We start from the raw sequence: 16606 nt of genomic DNA on the forward strand, positions 1-16606 counted from the left end.
CAAGCACCTCAGTGAATTATGGACCTTCAGAGCATTATAACAAATCACATTGCTTTTAAGGAAAGGCTTTTTTTAAACTAAAGAGCAATTGAGGATCTGCACCAAAAAAAAAAAAAAAAAAAAAAAAAAATCTCAGCTTCAGGGGAAAAGCCCTGAGAAGGGAACTGAAAAGCAAAGTTCCCCTATTTTCAAATTCCACAATCACCATAACTAGGTATTTTCCTGTGTGAGGGAAAGCTTTTATAAGATTTAATGCTTCAGCCTGGTCCTCTACTGTGGTATGTTAGCCCAAAGAGAAGGATTTTCTCCATGAACAACATGGCATTATGCTTATTTTTCTAGTTGGCAAGCAAATCTGGATTCAAAGCAGAAAAACCACCTTCATTTTACTTATTTTTAAGGAAATTAAAGAAACCTATCATTGTATGGTTCTAAAAGTTAAAATGCTCTGTTTTGAAGGCTAATGTCCCAATCTCAAAGTTGAAAGCACCAAGATAAACCACCTAAATTTTGGGCTGTACTCCTCAACTTCCAAGCATTAGTATTTCACATCATAATATATTTTATTAAGTAAGTTCCAAAGTCTAACTGCCCTAGGAAGACATAAGGCAACTGGAATTCAAGAAAAAGAGCTTCCTTTAGAATTGTTATTGCTTTAACAAGGCTTCAACAAGCATCATCCAGTACCAAGCAGCTCAACCCTGCTAATCAATATTTTCAATATTTAATTATGATTCTCATTACAGCACATAGTGCTGTTTATCAGTCAGAGATAACCAGCTCCCTGGGTAGTAAAGCACCTGTCCAAATTATCCACAAGTCCCTAAAGTAAGAAATATTGTGCAGTAACCATATTAATAGTCCCATAGTTTGTTCACCTCAGCAGTGAGCTGGCTGTCAATAAACAGAACCTGAAACAGCTCCCAGCCCACAGAGCTCTCCAGCTTTGGGGCAGGCTCTGTCACCTGGAGCAGCCAGGGATGTCACACCCCAATGGTGTCTGCACAGACAAAAGGCTCAGTAAAGCTTTGCAGGCACACTGTGACCTGTCTGGGGATCAGGGGGAGGTGCTGGTAATCCCCAGCCTCAGACAGCTCTTTGGGATGTGGCACTGGGGTAGAATTTCACTTTTGATGTGTGAGTGCAGCCTTGAAATAGCAAGGCTATAAATACCCCCAATTGCATTGGGATAATTGGGCAGCTGAGTGTCTGACATGCCCCAGAGGGTCAGGATGCACAGACAGAAATTCTCCAGCCACCAACAGCTCTCTGGGACAACAGAACACCCTGTTCCTCTTGCATGATGCACAGCACACCTTGGATAAAGGCATGGGCCAGCCTCCACAAAAAAAATCCAGACACTGGAAGTGTTCCTGGGACATGAAGGAAGACAAATCTACATCCTCTACATGGCAGCCCCTGCTCTTTACCCACACTGAGTGCAGTAGGAACAGCTCAGCATCAGAGAGCCACAACATCACAAACTGGTTCCCAGAGAGGAGAACGTAACCCCATTATTGGGTTCTGCTCACAAGCAAAGGATGGACATCAGGAAGTGACACTGCTGAACATGCCAATGTGCAAAGGTGAACTGGAAGTAGTAATGAAGATGAATTCTCCCTTCCTGCCTGGTGTGGAGCCCTAACTGTGGAAAGGCAAGACAGGAGGTTTGCTGCTGGCAGCACACACCACAGCCATGGGAAGGCAGTCTCTGCTCTTTTGGGGATCTGACACTCTCCACAGCTTGCTCAGAGATTCAGTAGCACAACTGGAGATGCATCAGCACAAAAAATGCAGGAGTCTGCCCATGGATGTTACATACCTTCTAATCCAGTGGAATATTTCCAGGAGACTGGCAAGGCAAAAAGTATCTGAACAGTTATAATTGCTCAAAAATAAGACACACAGTGAACCAAAAACTCTTATAATTCGTAGCACTTAAAGCTGTTACTGTGCTTTCCCAATGCTGGGTTAATACAAGTTGTCTTTAAAATATAAAAAAAAAAAAATAAAATAAAAAGAGAAACAAGATGATTCCCTAGAAAAAGAAGCTACAAAGTGCTTTCTATCCTCACACACCAACCTCAAACCAAAAAGGAAGGCAGTCTGGTACAATAGAGCATATTGTTACCACTCAACATTTTACCACACATTTCTGCCCTGTGTGATGCCAGCTGCAAACATGCAGAGTGTGTAAAATGCCAGAACTGTTAGGAGCAGGAGCAGAGGGAAGCAGGGTCAAGTCTACTTCTTTAGTGGTAAGAAGCCTTTAGGTAAAATAAGGCAATGATTAGTGCAAAATTGGCATTTATTGCCACACATTTGTATTTGCAAGAGCATCTTTCAAACTCCTCAAATTAAAAAAAAAGGTTCAAATGCCTAACACATTTATCCCATAGCACTGATTAGTAGGGGAGTGCATATGTTCACACAGGAAGATCATATGTATGGAGACAGAATATATCTTAAAGATCATTATTTTTGGAGCACTCTCTCACACAGCTGAAAAAAAAAAAAAAACCCTGAAAGCATAACAGGGAGAGGAAACAGCCAGGATGGGAAGCATTAGGGAGAAGTCAATCCAACAGGCACACCAGGAGATCAGCTATCCCTCCAAAGATCAGGAAAGCTGATGTGCTAGGAGCCAATTCTTGAACTAGGCTAATAATAGGTCAGCCAGCAAAGCTGATGCTGCACATTCAACCAAATCGATGTACAAGCTGCAGGCACGAACACAAGAGACTTTTTTTAATTAAGGAGGCAAAAAAGAGACTGCAGGCTGGCTTATGACACCAGTGGCTCTGTTTATTGCAATCCCTGCTCAGCCAGAAAACAGACACCAGCCCAGGAAGGCACTTTAGGGGATGTTGGTCAGCTTGGACACGAGCTTTCTTTATTGATCTATTTAAATTGAAAATAGTAACAGCAAAACAGCCTCCAGCAGACAGGTGATAAAAATCTTACATAAAATTAACTAATTTTTTGTAACTCTTGACATCTACATCCATCTACAGCCAAAACTTAACGTCTCAGTCTTCAACAAAAGACAAGCTATAATCTCATCTTTCCTGTAAAGTCACAACCCATGTTTAATAGACACAAGGGTAATATTCTCACATGAAATAAAATGTTAGTATTGTTCTCAGTGCCCAAGAACTCAGCAGTACATAAATTTGGCTGACCCAGAGTCATGCTCACTTTTTGAGGTTCTTGGGCTTCCTCACTTCAGCAACTGGACCTGTGCTATGGATTAAACCCAGCACCTCATTTTCTATTCCTGCCTCCCTCACAAGAAGAGAGATATTTACCAGTGGGAAGTGCTTACAAGAGATCTGTGTTTGATGTAGAACCATTTCCCTAATGGGCCTTGAACAATTTCCATGTTTTGAAAGCGGAGAGATTTCCTTTAAATCAGCAGCCTGATGGGAAGCTGACCTCCATGAAATATTTCCTCCCATTTTAACTGTCTGTGGCAATTCCTTACCACTTTTCCTGTCTTCTTTTATTCCACTCACATGCCTGTTTTTAAGTTGCTGGAAAAGAACATGATCTGTTCTCAAGTTCCTAATGCCACCATGGTGCCTCCTGATGTAACACTTGAAATTCATGAAGCACAAAACCTGTAAAATCCAGATTATTTGCTGTGCCACCACTATTATTTCACTGTCTGCTTCAAGGTCACTCCCAATTTCCAGTGTCATTAAGAAGCAAAACCTCACATCACCACAACTCCTTGTCCCAGGGAAGTCCTCATCCACATATCCAGTGAAAATATCAGCAGGACCTCCACAGAACCATCTCTACCTTCTAGAGCTTATCCTTGAATTTCCAACTGAAATACAACAAGCAACCTCTGATCTCAAATCAGGAACAACCTACTTTCAGCTTCACATTCAGTTCACACATGCAGGAATGGAGAAAGTTTAGAGCAACACCATTCATTAACCAATTTTACTTGCCCTTCAGTAGGAGAGGATTGTGATCTAATCCCAAAGTCTCCTATGGATAAAACGCATTCCCAGATCCAGAATTATTTCCCCTTGTGCCCATCTAACACTGGAGAACATGCAAGTACAAATTAGAGTTTGACACAGTTTTTTGTTTTCACAGAAGTCCATAGATAAGCCTCAGAAGTAGCAGAGCACTGAGAATATAAGGCATCTGATACAGAATGGAAAAGAAAAAAACCCTCCACCAGTCTTGTTCATGTCTGATAGAATGCCAGGACATGGACCCAAGTAATTCCTGCTCCTGCATTCTACAGCTGTAGCAAAAGCAAACCTCATATGGCAAAACATGATAGAGATCCATGTACCCAACACTCATCTGAAACAGAATTAACAAAAAGGGATGGTGATTGCTCAAATGCTAAGGGGGCTACAAAGGAGCAAGCAAAGTGAGATTTTCACTGCACATCTTAAAATACTCATTTATAAGGACACACATGCACCATTTTTTCCTCATTCAATTAATCACAGTCTCAAGTTGGAAAGTTGGAGTTATTTAACTTTTCTGTTAACATGCCAGAGAGAGCAGTGTGAATACATGTTTAATGATGCACTTCCTGGATGTTTTCAGTGCTGAGATGCAGGAGTGAGTAACCTTGCTCTTGAATAAATTAAGCCAAACAGTTGAGATTTGGAGCAGGTATTTTTAAACCTTATACTAGTAAACACTCCATTCTCATTAAATTACTAGATGTATCTTAAACATTGATATATTAACTTCAATCTATTGTACACTTGTCAAATATATTGTGAAGCATATACAGATGTAAGGTAAACATTCTTGACACATAAGGCAATACAAACACTGGCCCAATTGTTTCAAAGCTCTGCTTCAGAGACACAAAGGAACTCTCTTACATAAGAGACAAAATCCCCAGCAGCTGGAGAAATGCTGCATCATCTTCCATTTGGATGAGGGCAATGGGATTGCCACACAATTTACAAACATGCTCAAGCCAAACCTAATCCTCCTGAATCCTACCTGCACAGCCCTTGGGCTCCACTTCCCACACTCTGTCATCTGTGTTGGGTTTTCAGGCCCTGAGGTACTCAGGATCACATCAGGACACAAGAAGGGCAAGGACCTTCCCAGTGAGATAAACCCTCTCATTCTTTATCATAAGGAACCACTTCATGCACTCTCATGGCACAAGAGAGCTCCAGGCACAGGATGACTGCTCCAGGCTCCTGCAGCATGCTGGCACCAGTTCTGTGATCACACATGAAACAGGCTCCTGTTAGAGGAGCAACTACCCCACTTTCTCCCTTGAAAAACACAAAACTGCCATTTAAAAACATACAGATGAATTCTCTCTTCCTTGAAACCCTCAGCCTAGCAAGAGTAGTTCTGTGGCTTCACCATCCCATTTTCCCTCAAACACACTTAATCTTGAGGTAGGAATGTGCCATGTGCACCCTGAAGCTGTTTATCCCCAAAGCTAAAGCCCTTGGCTGGGCTGTCCTGCTGCTCAAATTGCAAAGGGCTGAGGAGGGAAGCTCCAGCCTCATCCTCTCCCACAGAGCATCAGCACTCACAGTAGCTTCTCAACAAACACTTCCTCTGGACAAACAAGATCATCATCTGTTTACAACAGGCACTGGAAAAGGCTGCTGACTCCCAGGAACTGGACACTTATGTTCAGTTTCACAACAGACTGTTAAATCTTTTTGTGCTGCAGAAGAGACTGGGTCTGCATCCTCTGTGTCATGCCATGCTGTTACTCAGCTTTTAAAACAAAGGGGAATAAATCAGTATGTGCTAATGAGAGAGAAGACAGCATTCTAACCATCCTCACACTCTTAAACCCTGAAAGGGATCCACCACAAAATCAATTTGCTGCTGTTTTCCTTCTTTCCCTCCTTTTCTTGCACAGTGTTAGAATTTCAGAGTCAATGGCTAAGTGCCTTCTCCCAACATCCTTTTGATTGCATAACAACTTCCAGACAAAGGATGTAGGAGTAATAACACACAAACTGCCTGACAATTCCTTTTTCTTCTCCTAGACTGTCTGTGCATCCATTAATATATTTATCCATAGACAAATCTAGCTTTGCTCTGCTAGCTGGGCTAAACACACCAAATGCTTCCAGCTTCTGCTCATCTCCTGAGAAATGCTTTTGATTACCACTCCTTCTTAGACTAGCAGATTATCTTCACCTGGTTAAATTTTGATTTATCTTTCTTCCTTGCTCATGACTAAAATAAGAACAAATGGAAGAAGTGGCATTACATGTTAAAAAAAAAAAATTAAGAAATTGAGTTGCATTTTTATTACCTGACTAAAATATAACACCACAGTGAATATTGTCTGGATTTACTGTAGTTAAGAAGCATTATATAAACAATTAAGATAAGTAACAGACATAAGCTTGCCACATTAATTAATTTCTTTTCAAAACCCATGTTGAGAATCAGTCAAGTAATAATATGGAATCAGCCAGCACACTGCATACAGATGAAGAAAACATTCCAGAACCTTCAGCAACAAAATAATTTCATACTGAAAAATAAAATTAACATCAGAAAGCTGTCCTGCCATCTGTTCAAAACACAAGGTATCAAGTGTTCCTGCTGTTAGCAGAAAATAAGGAAATGCTAAGGATGCCTTTATTTTAGAGGATTACCCTTATTGATAACATAAATTATGCAGAATACCTCATGGGTCTTACCTAACTGCAAAATTGGAGCTTAAAGGAAAATATTTAACAGACCTGCACACCACAAAAATCACCACCCAATTGAAATGGTCTTTGACATGTGGAATATCCTAAGGGTAAAGGAACTCCATGGGGCTGAAACTACAGATCTTGGATTGTTTATGAGGAGCACACAGGTGCCAAGACTAAACTGGAAACTGGTACTAACATATCAGAAAGCTACAAGGGAAAGGAAGTGAACAGTGCACACTGGTCATGTATATAAAACTCAACCCTCAGCAGCCTTTTGAGCCCTCATCAGCTCCACTGCAGCAAGACCCAGACACTCTCTCACTGCAAACCCTGTGAGCATCAGCACCTCATGGAGAGCTACAAGATGGGGTCAGTGACACTGAAAAAAGGCTGCTTTCCACAGGCATCCTCACCAGAATTTGGGCTCTGACCACACCAAGAACAACCTCAAAGACTGTCCAGACCCACTGCTAGACAGCAGACATTACACTGCATTTGCCTTTCCCTTCAACAGAGAATAAACAGAAAGGGAAGGGAACAAGAAAACCATGCCAGAAGCAGCTTAACCAGCAAACTAGTTAGGAAAAGCTGCAGGGCTGCCATCACCAGTTCCCTAAGCTAAATAAAAAAATATAGCACAGGGAAGTGGTTTTCTGTTTATTTTGTTTTTTCCCTCCCAGTGATTCATGTAATTTTTGTGCAACTTCACTGATAAGGCAACAGCCAGCAAAGGAGGCAGATTCCTGTTTTAAGCAGCACACCATTACCCAGGCAGTAATTTACTGTTTCACACAGTGTCTGGCAAACAGGACACACAAATGGCTTGAGAGATGGCTGCTGCTCAGGCCTCATCTCCACAGCTTTTGTAGTCAGCTCCCAGAAAAACGTGCCTGATCAAGGAAGCTGGCAGCAAGTTTCTTCCACTTCATCACTTTGTTTAGTAAGGCTTATCTTTCCACACAGAGAATAACAGAATAACAGCGGCCTTGCTCATGACAAAAGCAACTGCTTAAAAAAAACACAGAAAAGAGAAAGTGATCACAGAGGTTGTATTGTCCTCATTTCTTCACACAGTGTCACTATCATCACAGGATCACTTCACAGAAAGAGAAGGAAATTAAAGAACCTCCTATATAACTCTTTTTCCCACATATTTGCAATTTCACAATCAACACGAACCCAAATACTCTGCAACAGCAGAAAATGGCATTTCCTTTCCAGTCCTGGCATTATCAGCACCCTAGTAGATATAAATTTACTTTCTTTAAATAGGCACTGCTAGAATGGTGTTTAGAAACAAGCTTCACCTAGTTGTCATGAATTATTAACCAGGAAAAAAAATCCCACTTGTTCTTTACAGAGTCTTGATTTGCAAGTTTAAAAATCAAACTGACACTTAAACCTCTTGTATAAATACCTAACCTTTAAAAAAATGCTCTGAGCATTACAAATACATTTTTTTTCATTAATATGGGAACAACAATTCTATAAATAGCTATTCTTCACAGAATTGCTTCAAGACATTGTTTTTACAGACAACAGAAGGAAACTGAAGGAGATCTTAGTGCCAAGCACATTAAAAGTGAAATAAACTCTCCAATCAACTCTGGGTTTCCACTTATTCTTACAAAGTTCATCATGATTTTTCAGCTTATACAATTAGTTTATGCAAGGGAAGGAACAAGCCAAAAGTCTGCACCATGTCCTGGCACAGCCACTGGGTCAGTGTAAATCACTCAGCCTCCAGCTTCTGAGGGCACTCACTTGGCTGCTCTGGGCAGTAATTTAAAACAGCTCTCCACTCCCAAGAGATGAACTCACTATTGCCCACCACAACCTTGCACGGGCAAAGACAAGATTTTCATTATAAACTCCACCATATGATTCCCAACTACACTCACAACTGTGCTCCATCTCCTCTCAAAAGCAAACATAGGAAGATAAACACGATCTAATGTAACAGCAAATTGCCTCTTCAATGTGCCTGCACATTTCATGGTTGCTATCTCCTCAAGCTATTTTTGCCCTGGTATCTAAACATAAAATCAACAAGAACTCCTGAGAAACAGCTACACAACTGGGAAAGCAGCTTTCTGCAGCCAGAATACTACAAGCACACATTCAGTTTTTTGGCAGATCCCCACACAAGGCCAAAGCTCAAGCACTACCAACTTCAACACCATTTTCAACAGGGAACCAGTACAAGCACTTGATAAGTGCTTGAAAATTCATCTCTATAACAAGCAGAAACTCCTTTAATTCCCAGTTTCAATGCAGTGTTTTACAATAACAATTGCAGCACTAATTTTCTATTATAAGCCTGAGTATGAAACTAACTACACCCAAGTGCTCAGGGTGCTGACCTCTTTTTCCCTGTGTTTCCTTGAGTTTCCAGCCTCCAACAGCTGGGAACAGGAGAGTGCTGGTTCTGAGGGGTGACAGGGATGTGAAACTGGAGCAGGGCAGTGATGAATCAGGCCAGGAGCTTTCCCAACTGCTCCCCAGCCACAGGAGTGAGCTCAGCACACCAGAATGTTTTTGAAAGTGGCCAGGGAGGATTAGGAAGAACTTGGTGACGTGGCCCACCAGGCATGGCCAGGGAGCACGTGGCTGTGAAGGAGGAAGAATTCAAAGGGAGCTATAGCCTCTGGGAATTTTGAGCCTGCCATGCACAACAGATAAAATCTCAATGTGCAGAAGCCAACAACAAACCACAACAGCATCCCAAATGGATCCTTCCTGTCTTTGCCAGGACACCTCACCAGGCACCCCAGCATGTTCATGGCTGGAAATTACTAAATCTTCCGTCCATGTCTCCAAGGGATGAGCCACAGGCCTGTTGTCTTTGCTCTCCAGAAGAGCAGAGGAAGATATGCAGATAAAATGCTGTGCCAGGACTGCACATCACAGCACAGAGGAAAGGAAGAACCATTCTGGAGCTGGAAGCTTCTTTCTTACCTTATTTTGATCTGTCCAGTAGAAGAAAAATCCCTGTGGGTCGGTTCGGAGGATAATTGGAGTCACAACAGTGGAGTCCTGGCAGAGAAAGGACAAACAAAAAATCCATGTCAGCACACAGAACACATAATTATGCACAAGCTGCTTTGCCATCCGTGTTAATGAATTGCAACATCAAGAAATTACCCTGAAGGTATCACTAGCAAGATGCCACTGAAAGGATTTAGTATCACCTGCCTCATCTCCATTTTTCTGACATAACTATTTCCATTACTGTGGAGACAGCACCTAATAACTCCAGACTTGTCAACGCATGGAGCTCACCCAGAAAAGCTGTAAGTAAATGAAGTTTAACAGGCATAACACCCTGAATGTCAAACCAGAGCCCAAACATTAAAGCATTATAGATGAGTGCCCACTGCCCACCTTGATCTGACTTGACCTTCAGACATCAACAATAACTACCTATAAAATTTACTTTTATAAATGCTGAATTGGCCTAGAAAACATGGAATAGCATTCTTTACCTTGAGACTTCTGTCAGTAACATTCCATTAAAATTTATCTTTTTTTTAATCAAACCATGATAATTTTAGTAACGGGAATATATATATACTCCACCTCACATTCCAACTGGTTGAAAATGTGTCTAGTCTGATAACATCCATAGCTCAGGTCACTTAAAAACAGGCTCATTTCTTAGCACAATGAGCAAGGCAGCTTTGTTACCTACAAATTCATGTCTTCTGACTGGCAGCAGTGCCTGACTCAGGAGGCACAAGCTCTAATCCAAGCCTTTTCCACAGATGGGAGTTGATCACATCTCTCACATCAGGGTTCCCTAGTGCCTAACAATACTCAACATCAGTGCAGCCTGCTCCTAATAGGATTTTTGCTCTTTGTCTTGCCTATTTTTCATGACATCTGCCAAGACACTGTTGTTTCAAGACCTCTACCCAAATTCCAAACTCAATTTAGAGGTTATGGAAGGGGCACAGAAGGGAAAAAAGGATACAGAAAAATTGCCTAAGCCAAGCTAAACACACAATCCTCAGAAAGGATTTATGTTTCTGTTGAAGTGCTACAGGTAATTTATAGCTTCAACATTCACCTATTTTCAAAGCAGTAAAGTGTGAGGTCAGTCTAGATTGCTTTGAGGAAAACAAATGTGCTGTAATAGGTTCAAATTTAAATCAAACATATTTAAGTGCAGAGTATGAACACAATGAAAGTTGATGGAAATAACACCATAATAAATAAAAAATAGAACTTGTCTAAGTAGTTTCTGATGCAAGAACACTTGTCTATATCATGTCACCAATACAATCCTCTGTGACACAGCACTAAAGTCACACCAGTGGGGATTACTGAAATGGGGAAATGAACTTCTCCCAGTTCACAACTAGGAAAACAGAGCCAAAGCAGCTCAGTGACAAAGCCAGAACCAGTCAGGGCAACAAGGTGAACGAGTAAAATGGCATCAAACATATTTTCATCTCAGCACAAGAAAAATTCAACTTGAAAGGCAAGTTCTAAACTAAGAGGAAATAAAAGATGAAATCTCTCAATGAGTGTAGAAAGGTTTTTTTATAACTGCAAGATCCAGGCTGTGCATCTTTGTAGAGGTGCACTGACAAAGTGCCACAGGAGTTTGCAGAGGGAACAAGTGTGGCTGTGCCAATGCCATGGTAGTGTTCCAGGTGGGCCCAGAGCTCTGTCAAAAGCACCACTGACCCTTGATTAAAACACTGCCCTTTCCCCAAGAACAGACATGCAGATTCCATAGAAACTTATTTTCCTCTCATTTATTCAGTTTTTTCAAATCTTCTACACCTAAGAGTTGGATACTGTTTGATGCAACACGCAAATTTGATTTTAAAATATAATCAGACCTTGAAGAAATCAGTCTATCCACAAGCACCTAAAACAAGAGTTCTTAGACCTCCATCATTAAAAAGAAAAAAAAAAAATTCTTGCTCTAGAGACGGAACTACTCTTTTGTAGCTTATTTTTTTGTATCATATGCAGCCTGTGCCTGAAAATATAAAAATTAGCAAAGATAAGTGTCCTTTCACCTTTACATGAAGAAATATAAGCAAGTTCAGGGGAAAAAGAGAAGGAAGTGATGTCAAAACACACAAAGCAATTATGTCTAGGATGAACTGATTTTGCTGGTTAATAATCTCAAATCAGTTGTTTCAAACCAAAGTGTGTTTGATGACATAGCTATCAGAGTAATACTTTAATACATGTGGGTTTTGAAATGTTGACTAAAATCAGACTCAAGAAAACAGAGGATGAAGGCAAAGACCCTTCAATAGCTATTAGGTGGCCTAAAGGAAACTTCATCAAAGCAGGGTGAGCCTTAGTCTGGCAATCTCTGCTCCAGAAAGCTGTTTGGGGTTTTTCTTTGGGGTTAGAGTTTAACTCTACTACTCTGACATTAGGCACAGCATAATTAATGTGCTGATGAACATGAGAACCTCAGACTGTCACAGGATCTGAGAATAATTCTGCACATGTATTTGTGCAACACGTGCCTTAAGAACTCTTCCATACAGCAGCCATAAAAGCCATGTGCATAATGCTTTATATGTTCTACAAGTTAATTTTCACTCTTGTAAGTCCCTGACATTAAATGCCACACTCTGTTCTGGGTGTGGAGGAATAGGAATAAACTCCTGGAGTCAGCTCTGCAAGTCCTTCCACCCACTCCAGAGAAAAGCACAGTCCTTTGTCACCTAGGACAGGTCTCTTGCTTTCGTACTACTCTGCAAAGGAAGGAAATAATAAAAAATACTCCTGAAAAAACCCTTTTGCAATACACATTCAAGAACAGCAGCAGTTCAAGGCTCTGAGATAGCTATTTGCTTCAACCAACGATTGTCTGGTACATTTATTTACAAACATTATTGTACTATGAAAGGAATGACTGTGGTTTATGACCCATAAGACACACCTGCAGTCACTTATGATTATGCTGAAGTCCATTAATTCAATTTCCTCACCCAAAGAGCTGACCTCATAACTCTGCTGAACAGACTGACCAACAACACAACTCTGAAGGAAAAAGGTTAAGGAACAGGACATAATAGAGGGGGAAGAAAACTAAAATAAACAATTTCAAGGACAAACAAAACAAGAACAGACATTCATCTCATCTAACCCACTCAGATTCAAAAGTGAGAATAAAACAGGAAATAAAAATGTGCTGCCCATCTCTAAAGCTGAAGGTTTGGAAATTAACACATGAAATGTGTAGAAGGAATAGTATCCATTCCTCTGGATATCAACAAACTAAAGAGCAAGCCAGATTCCTGAGACACTTCCAAGCAGATCCAGGAGGAGATGACCAAGGCAAAAAACCAGCTGTGACCAGAAGGGGTCAAGGAAAAGAGAAATGGAGAGTGTCCCAGACCATGGTGCAAATGACTGTGGGTTATCAAGCTCCCTAAATGCCACCCATGGCTGTACATGCCAAGCAGTGACTTGGCTTCCCAGGAGACTGCTCCTACAAATTCCTTGAAAAAAAGAGAGGCTCTAACCTGGCTGTCCCAGTGTGTTGTGCATCACACCAGCTTCAGCTTAAGAGAATGATTTTCTTGAAGGGCTTTTAGTATCTCCTTTAAAAGTCCTCCACCTTTTTAGTGGCTGACTTAGGGCCAATTCTCTACTTTCCTCCAATTCCACAGCCTCAAATGAGTAATGTGGCTGTTCTATACTTACTCCATTAAGTTGCCTCCTAATTGGCTGCTCAACATCAGATCCTGCATTAGCAATATTCTTGGGTTTATACTTATATATAAAGAGGCTTCAACTTTACACCCAGAAAATGCCACAAGGAACTTTGGGTTCCTCAGCAGCCAGGCCCAGCAGAACACAAGCTCAGAGGATCAATGGACAAATCCATAATTAAATGGCTGCCAGGGCAAGGTTTCAAGGTCTGATTTCAAGAGTGAATCCCTCAGACTACATTTAACACCAGTGAAGAAAAAGAGCCACCTCCATTTCATTGCTACATTAAAGATGGTCATGCAATGATAATTAGTGAAGAGAATGAAAACTTGGGTTAGCTCCTTTCTGACCATATATTTCAGAGCACCACCATGACCTGGCTGTGCATGAGATGGAACCTTTCACTCTGTGACCATGAGCCAGAAGAGCTTGTGTTTTATTAAATCACATAGAGATAATGATGATGTTTCTAAGAAACAGCTGCAGTCAAAATTCACATCAACAGATTTCAAAAAGCAAAACAGAGCAGCCTCTGTCCTCAGCTCTTCTGACAGATGAGGCCTTATTAAAGCTGACCGTTCTTTCCTGGGTTTGCCTCAGATTTTCAGAGACAGTGAACATAGCCAAATATAACCTGAAAACTTTTGCACATCATTATTTCACTTTCTTGAATCTTGAAAATTTCTGCCAAAATGTTTTGAAACAAAAAGCTAAGAAATACAGACTCTTTCTGGCAGGGGCAAAATATTCTTGAACATTTCTTTCACTTTGGCCAAAGGGTTGAATGAAGGTGTGAGATGTGAGGACAGTCCCTAAAAAGAGCTCTCTTAACACCCCATAAATCAGGTGGATTCCAGGCCTAGGGGGATGCAGAGAAGGTGCAAAGGAGAAAGGATATCAGAACTCCAGTTTCCACATGGTCAGCAGACACATGAGCTGTGAATTCCATAATACACAATGTACTCAGACTGGAACTAAACAGGATTACCCTGACAATCACAACTATGAACTTCTTCAGGCTGACAGCTGAACTGCAAGTGAAAGGGAGAAAGCTCCCATCCCATTTGCAGTGAAACCCTGAAATAATCTGAAAGGATAAAGATGCCTTCTTTTACTGAGGGCAGAGAACCAAATGTGTGACAAGTGCACAGGTTGAAAAGAAGAAAGCATTGGGGAAGGTGAAATGGGTACTGAAAAGACAAAAATATCAAAACTGGAATTGATCATTACAGAACTGTAATATGAAATTCCACTTGCTCAATAGGAACATGCAAGAAGATATCCTTCCCCATTAGACTTGTTAAACCCTGGAGAAACTTTGGTGATGGCACCACAGGACAGAAATTGTCATTCTGCTGATCAGACTGCAAGCTTCAAAGATCTGCCTTGAGTGGGATTTCTCAGAAGTCTGTCCTACCCCAACCCATTTCTCAGCATATTCTCACACTCAAACTAATGATCCCCTTACTGCATTTGTTTCCATGAGTCCTTAAATGTTGCAAGTTAAATAGTCAAGAAAGAAAAAAGGGGGAATTTTAGAGCAAAGGCAGTGAAATTCCAACCAGGAAGATTTTGACCATGGCCAGAGAGTTCTTGTGTGGTGCTGAGAAAATAATTTCAACCAGTCTGCTCATCAGCATAAATGATGCATTCTGATTTTGAAAGAACACTGGAATTATAATTCCACATTCCCTTTTCTAATTTTCAGAGATGCTGAGCTCAAACTTATCTGAAATCACTGGGGAGGAATTCTGAACATCTGACTGCAGGCTGAAAATTAGGTCCAAAGTACCTACCCACAGATTGAAAATGTTTAATGTTGGTCTTGTTTTGGATCTAAAACAGTAAAACTGGAAGCATTTTGTCATTTAGTGGGTCTCCTGAAAATAAATTAAAACGTGCTTATGAAGCATTTGCTTTATAATAGAACAAAGACTGTATAGTTAGAAATAGACTGCAATAGCTAACTGTGTGCTAACTATTTCACTCCAGGTTTTGTTAAAAAAGAAAAAGCCCACAGTCTTAAGCATTCAAACACTGAAGTGAAGAAAGCACACAGTGCACAACCCAAATTCACAGTCAACTTCCCTTTCCCAACCCAAGGAATGCTCATTTATTTAGGAGCTATTTTCTGGCTTTCACTTTCCCATGTATCCACCAGCACTCCAAAAGGCTCCAAAACTTCACTAACAGATGTCATCTATGACTTGAACATCAGATCTTCTCAGGCAGGCATTTAACCAACCTGCAGCAGATCCAAAAGATTATTTTGCCCCCCCAACACTTGAGTTATAAAGAGCTTCCCAACAAGTTCTGGCTTTCCCATTTAAAAAATATTAACTCCTAAAAATTGTGAATTGAATCTCCTGTATTGCAAAAGACCAAAACCACAACTTACACTCATCAAGATAAAATACTTTTAGATAGCCCAGAGCTGATACTTGTTTACTACATAAAGATCAGCAACAAAGAAGAAACAACAAAGACTTTAAAATGTTGGACTTGACCTCTTCACTCCAGGCTGAAAGTGTTCACAAAAAAAAATAAACTCTTCAGCTTATTGTTTTAGTTTTATACACACAGAACAATGGTTGCTCATTTTTCATGTCCTCACTAATGTACTGGAGTGGCAGGCTTGTGCACAGTCTAAAAACAAACAAAAAAGGCAGGGGGGGAAAGTTACTTAAAATAACTTCTGAAAAATTCCAAGTCATTTATTTGTTTTGTCTCAGCTTATCCAGAATAAAGATGCCCTGATGTTATGTTTACTTGTAAGGTTAAAGGGGATACCCCTGATAATGTTCTTTAAAACATTCCAAACAGATTAAGAAGCCTGCAAATTTGCAGAGCATTCACTCTGAGCTCAAAAATGTTTTATTAAGACAAAGTGCTCTAAGAGAATGGAATTTTTAAAGAAATATTAGAAGACCTGGGTTTTATCTTGCTGCTCACCTGGGGCAGTTCTGTGGCCTCTAAGCAATGTTACCTGTCAGGAGGTTTGCTGCAGTAATCCAATGCTTAGAAAAAAGATATGACTAAAAAATTGGAATCTTGGCCCTCAATTTAGGTAGAATTCACCTTAGCAATATAGCTAACTTAAAAGTGAAAGTAAATAGTGTGAGCCACAGAGAGATCAGTCAAAATCTCTATGCAAAGTACATATTATCACTAGAGAAGATAAGAAAGCCTTTAAGCAAGAAATGAAAACAAACCTATTTTTGAACATACACCATCAT

At 40.5% G+C, this 16606-nt stretch overlaps 1 protein-coding gene across 4 annotated transcripts in view; it reads right to left on the reverse strand.

The window, feature by feature from the left end:
* PLCB1 (phospholipase C beta 1) overlaps positions 1-16606 on the reverse strand; it is a 363698-nt gene that overhangs the window by 309475 nt on the left and 37617 nt on the right. For all 4 annotated transcript variants that reach the window (XM_079298548.1, XM_079298545.1, XM_079298546.1 and 1 more), the window contains exon 2: positions 9636-9713. Coding sequence is in view for 3 of the 4 variants with exons in the window: in XM_079298545.1 (XP_079154671.1) it covers positions 9636-9713 (78 nt within the window). In the remaining variant the exon portion in view is untranslated. The remainder of the gene's footprint in view (positions 1-9635; positions 9714-16606) is intronic.

Source organism: Erithacus rubecula, assembly GCF_903797595.1.
Source record: "Erithacus rubecula genome assembly, chromosome: 2".
NCBI classification, from domain to species: Eukaryota; Metazoa; Chordata; class Aves; order Passeriformes; family Muscicapidae; genus Erithacus; species Erithacus rubecula.